This window comes from Chelonoidis abingdonii, chromosome 22 (genome assembly GCF_003597395.2).
Source record: "Chelonoidis abingdonii isolate Lonesome George chromosome 22, CheloAbing_2.0, whole genome shotgun sequence".
NCBI classification, from domain to species: Eukaryota; Metazoa; Chordata; order Testudines; family Testudinidae; genus Chelonoidis; species Chelonoidis abingdonii.
Window position 1 is genome coordinate 30,163,125 of NC_133790.1, and position 5,850 is coordinate 30,168,974.

General features: G+C 56.5%; 1 protein-coding gene across 1 annotated transcript in view; it reads right to left on the reverse strand.

Moving 5' to 3' along the window:
- LOC116835627 (uncharacterized) overlaps positions 1-5,850 on the reverse strand; it is a 52,028-nt gene that overhangs the window by 12,505 nt on the left and 33,673 nt on the right. The window contains exons 10-14 of the mRNA XM_075060096.1: positions 4,635-4,747; positions 4,025-4,160; positions 3,519-3,742; positions 2,858-3,002; positions 660-962 (exon numbers count right to left, since the gene is read on the reverse strand). Of these exons, the coding sequence (XP_074916197.1) occupies positions 660-962; positions 2,858-3,002; positions 3,519-3,742; positions 4,025-4,160; positions 4,635-4,747 (921 nt within the window). The remainder of the gene's footprint in view (positions 1-659; positions 963-2,857; positions 3,003-3,518; positions 3,743-4,024; positions 4,161-4,634; positions 4,748-5,850) is intronic.

Sequence of the window (5,850 nt, forward strand, 5' to 3'; positions counted from 1 at the left end):
TCCAGGAGTCCTCCATTTTATCTCCCCTTTAAAACATTGGTTGCAAAATAATATAATTTAAGAATGTGTGACCCAAAAGGGGAGTTTTCTGATACTGTTGTTCAGTGTGTACGTATCAACACACACACAGACTTCTTATTTCAGAGACTATTGAGATTTATTGTCCCCCTCCTGGTAACCAATGACCGACAGGAAGGCAAGTTTAATATTTACTTCTCTCAGGCTGATGCCAATTCCCCCTCCTCCACTTTTGGCCCAAACACTGGAGATGGGTGCGCTGCATGCTGGTGATCTCTGCAGGAGACCAGGAATCCCGAGGCTGCCAGCGTCCCCGTTCTGTGGGGTCAATGGCCACTGGAACTGCACAGTAGGGAATCCAATGGCCCAAACTGCCCCAAAGCCCCCTGCCAGTGGCCACACAGAGCAGCCCAGAGTAGCTGGGCCGCATACTTGGTGTAAAGACTCCCGGGTGTTCCCTTAAATTCCAAACTGAGCAGCTCCACTCCCTGACATGGGGCAGGAGCTGCACCTTTATGAATAAAAACCATTCAGCTAGGTAGGCGGGAAAAAAGAAGGAATGAGAAGAGCAAGGGATGAGGGAGCCGTTCATGCACGGAAGCCCCCTGTCCAGCTCAGTCTGGACTGCTTAGGGCTGGTACCTTCTCCTGCTGCATCTTCCCCAGCTGCCTGTCATGTTCTTCTCTCAGGTTCTCCATAGCGCGTTGCTGAGCTTCCTTCTCAGCCGTCAAGACACAGATGACCTCTCGGAGCCTCACCAGCTCTAGCTCCTTCTCTGACAGGATCTTCTTCAGAGCAGAGAGTCTCAGCTCCTGCTCCGTCTCCTGCACTCGGAGGTCTCGGATCTGCCCACTCAGAGCTGCTGCCTGCTTCTGGAACAGAGAGCTCTGTGTAACCATCACAAACTGGCACAGGCTCCAAGAGGCTCTGTGGGCCGCTGGTATCTGTAGAAGCCCGAGGCGGAAGTCAGAGCATCATTCAAACAAGGGGTGGAAGAGGCTCAGCACAGCTGAGTTCATCTTCTGCATGTGCCAAGGCATGATTGTCCCCTCTACCAGGGGCCACAGCTACATCCTGGGCACCAGGAACCACCAATGAGGCAGAGCTGCCAGCCCCCAGCAGGAGAGGAAGGGACGGGGGGCAGGAACAAGACACGCAAGCAGTATGGCATTGGGCAGCAGGGGACCAGGCAGCAGGGGCCAAAGGGGAGAAGGAGGAATGGAAAAGAGGGGTGGGAGGAGAGGAGACACGAATAAAAGGCTTGTTTAGCCTAACCAAAAGAAGGTTGAGGGGGGATATGATTGCTCTCTATAAATATATCAGAGGGATAAATATTAGGGAGGGAGAGGAATTATTTAAGCTTAGTACCAATGTGGACATAAACTGGACACTAGGAAGTTTAGATTTTAAATTAGATGAAGGTTTCTAACCATTAGAGGAGTGAAGTTCTGGAACAGCCTTCCAAGAACTGCTGCGCAAGAGTCTCCCGGCAGGCGTCTTTCACACCGTAAATTCTTCATGCCACCGAGAATCCGTCTCACCTGAAAGCCCAAAACCCGCACACAAGCCTGCAACTGGACAGGACATGCCCAGTACCGTGTTATTGCATGCGTACATTACCACCTCTCTATTGAAGTGGATAAAGAGGTGTGGCATACAAAGCGGACAGAGTTTCTTAACACCACCAAGCAACCCTCGCGAAGGTGCGCCTTGGCGACTGGCCCCTCCCTCCCATGTTGTGACAACCCATTCTGAACTGAACCTGGCTTTCCTCACCTCTCTCACATCCCCTGCGAGCCTGAGCAGTATCACGTGTGGCCCCCTCCGCAGCTCTGTCCCCTCTAGCCTCCTCTTATCCACCAGCTCTGTTCTCAAGCCCTCCAGACTGCAGCCCGAAAGAACGCACACAATACACACACCGTGACTAGCCAGGCCAGCAGGAGCAAACCCTCACACCAGACTCCTGTTCAGCACATGGTGACCCCCCATTCACAACAAAGGACAGTGAGTCCTGTCACTTCCCACCAAAGGTCTTGGGTGGGGATAGACACGCTCATGCGTGAGTTATACTCAGCACCAGACACTGCCTCCAACGCTAACCCTCTCCGTTGTGGCTGCGGGAGACAAGAGAAACTATTTACAGCTTTGAGGCTAGGCCTGAATCTCTGTGCTGCTAATCTGCCAGCGCGCGAGTACTGGGGGTCCGGGCCGTGACTGGGCTGCGAGTGTGACTGAATTCAGCAAAGATCTATATGGCTGGGCCCTCGCGCTGAGCTGAGCAAACAGACAAGCACGCTGAAGGAGAGAGCGAGTGGTCATCCCACAATCTCATTCACGAAGCACACATGAAGGGGCAAGACTGGCAGCCCGAACATTGGGGGTCCCTTGTGCTCTGCAACACCATCTCTCAGTGAATCTGGGGGGACGGCCACGCGAGGCGCCTTTCCACCAGAACAGCAGCCGGGCTGCAGGGCTTTGAACCTCCAGTCCTGACTCCCCCTAGCAAATGGGGTTCTCATCTCTCGCCGTTTGGGGCTAGATACAACTCGCTGCTGGGCAGAGGTCTCCCGGCAGGCTGTCTTCACCCCGTTATTCTTCATGCCCCACCCGTCTCACCACCCAACTCCCACCAAGCCTGCACTGGGACAGGGACAGCCCAGGGGTACCCGTGTGTGTGCATGCGTACATACCCCTCTCTATTGGAAGTGAAAAGAGGTGTGGCATACAAAGGGGACAGTTTCTTAAACCTACCAAAGTCAACCCTCCACCTTCCTTTGCTCCTGCTCCCCTCCCTCCCCATGTGGAAACCCTCTGACCTGAAACCTGGGGCTTTCCTCACCTTCTCCAGCTCCCTGAGCTGCAGTCTCAGTCGTGTGGTCTCCTCCTGCAGCTCTGTCCCCTCTGCCGTCCTCTCCTCCAGCTTGTTCTGAGCCTTCCTCCAGGCCAACTGCAGCCGAAAGAACGCACACAATTCACACCGTGAGCTAGCCCCAGGCCAGGCAGGAGCACATCACACCAGCTCCTGTTCAGACATGGGGTGACCCCCCATTCACAGCAAGGACAGTGTCCGGGTCATTCCCACCAGAAGGTCTTGGGTGGGGAGAGACACTGGGCTCTGCTGTGAGTTATACCTCAGCCACCAGACACTGCCTCCAAGGCAAACCCTCTCCTTTGTGTGGCTGGGAGACAAGAGAACTATTTACAGCTTCTTTGAGGCAGGCCACTGTATCTCTGTGCTGTAATCTGCAGCGCGCGAGCACTGGGGGGTCCGGGCCGTGACTGGGGCTGCGAGTGTGACTGAATTCATATAATAAAACACTATGGCTGGGAGGCCCTCGCCGCGCTGCTGAGGAAACAGACAGCACGCTGGAGAATTACAGGTTGCATCCAAGATCTCATTCACTAAGCACACAGGAGAGGGGAAGGACTCAGCCCGACATGGGGTCCCTTGTGCTCTGCAGACACCAACCTGCTTCCAGTGAAGTCTGGGGGGACGGCACGCGAGGCGCCTTCCCACCAGACAGCAGCCACTTCCAAAGCAGCCTGGAACCCTGGGGAGCTCAGCTACCTCCTGCAGCTCCTCGATCCTGGCTCTGGCTGCCTGCTGCTCAGAGAACAACTCTGCCTTGCAGCAGCTCAGCTGGAGCTCCAGGAAGAACAAGCTGCCCTCCAGGTGACGCACACGGGCCTTCAACTCCTCCCGCTCGGCCGCTAGTGAGGAGACCTGGGAAATGAGCAGAGGATGGGATTGCCTGGCCCCTGTGTCCGCAGTGCTGCTTCCTGGCCCATGGAAATCCAGTGGAATGGCCTCCCGACCGTGCAGTGAGAGATCCCCTTATCCCTGCAGTGGGCAATGGGGTTTCCCCATCCCCTCCCTACTCCACCCCTCTGCCCTTCTCGCCTTTGCCTCCTGTTCCCCCCTGCCACCGGCAATGTGGACGCTGCTCCTGCAATCCCCCATGGGAACCATCTGACCCACTGGCCATCCTCAGACCCCCACCCTCACCTCGGCCTGGAAGGCCCCTAGCTGGGTGCTGTGCATGGTGGAGCGCAGCTGTCTCAGCACACTCAGCTCCTTCTCCAGCTCCGGCAGCTCCCGCAGGCACGAGTCCCGTCTGTACTGCAGCAGGAGCAGGTCTGCCCTGTGGGAAGAAGGTGCCGACACCCTCAGAGAGGCAGCACGCTTCGAGCCCGGGCAGCTTGCTGAGGGTCTAGAGGAAAGTGCAGCATGCAGAGACAAGTGGTCCCAGCATGCACTGCTCCTTCTGGGTCTACGCAAGGGCTGCTGAGATCACAAGGGAGCTTAGGCTACAGGGCTATCTGGCCTCCATGTGCCACAGGGTGGCTGCCATCTCCTCCAGTGAGCGCCAGCCAGAGGTGGCCCCCAGGCTCGCCCAGCACACTGCCAGCACAGCCCTCCGCTGGGCAAAGTGCCTGTGTCATTAAAGGGCTAGGAGCGAGCAGTTCTTCGGCCTGCTCCTGCTCCCACTGATCTCAATAGGCATTTTGCTATTGGCTTCACTGAAAGCAGGCCCATATTTGCAAGATGACTCCCCCACCCCCTGTTCAGCATTGGCCTGCCAAGGTCCCTGTGTGTCCAACCTCACGCCAGGTACCTGGCTTCATCCGCTTTGCTCCGAGTCTCCTTCAGGCAGGAATCCAGTGTTTCTGCCTCCTTCTGGCTTCTCTCCAAGGCCTCACGCAGCGAGTCCAGGTCCTGGACCGCACGCTGGGAGCAGAGGGGAGGAAATGTGTCAGGAAAGGCACGTGTCCATCTCCCTGCCCTGCCGCCCAGGCCTTCGCCTTGCCACAGGCCGAGCCCACTGCTGCATCCCCAAAGGCCCAGGTGCTGAATGGAGCGGAGTCCAGGTGGGACGGGTCTCCCCCAGAGAGCGACACACACAAGTGTTGCTCATGAGTAATGAGAGCATGGATTGGACCTCTCCCTTCCCCTGGCAACCCAACAGCAGCGCTCAGACAGGACTCTCCTGCTGACAGATCCAAACGCTTGGGGTCCTTCAGCAAGAACTTCACCACGATGGGCCTAGGACCCTGTAGCTTCCTGCCTTGGTCTGACAGGGCCAGCAGGACAGATCCTCCCTGCAGGCCCCAAGTGGGTGCTGCGGGGAGGGGCTGGAGCCCATCAGACCCCTCCACTAAGAAGCAAGAATATAGGCCCAGGAAGAGGCCAGGTTGCCCCTGCCACAGGGAACTCCCCACCCACCTGGCTAGATTATACAGGAAAAGAGCTCGCCCTGTCTGGGGCCCATCACCATGGTATGTGAGCACAACAGACTCCATGTAAGGCCAGGTTTTACACTTGCCAGCCCGGCTATATCACTTAGAATGGGAGTTTTTTATGCCATAGCTGTGTTTGCAAAAGCCCTGGTGCAGGCTCGATTCTACCAGCCAAAAAGGGCTTTTGCCAGGATTGCCTCTTCTCTCACTGAACGAAAATAAGCTGTACCAGCAAAGGCCTTTTTTCTCCGGTACACTGCATCTCCAGTAGGAGGGTTTGCCAGTATAGCTAGTGTGACGAAGTGGGGGTTTTCTTGGGGTTTTCTGTCTTTTCCAGGGTTTGAATGCACAGGGGGTGGGACTCAATGTACCTGGGTGTTACTGGTTTAACGAGGTGAGGGGAGAGGGAGTTTGTTGTTACAGAGGACCGGAGAGGGACACGTCGGACCCCACCAGCGCAGGAGAGCACAACCGGTTTGGCCAGTGGAGGACACATGGGCTGCAGAGAAGAGGACCCCGTGACGCTGATACAGCCGGGTTTCAGCCAGAAGGAGAGTCTTTCGAGGAAAGGGACTCATGGCCTTCGCTGTTTTG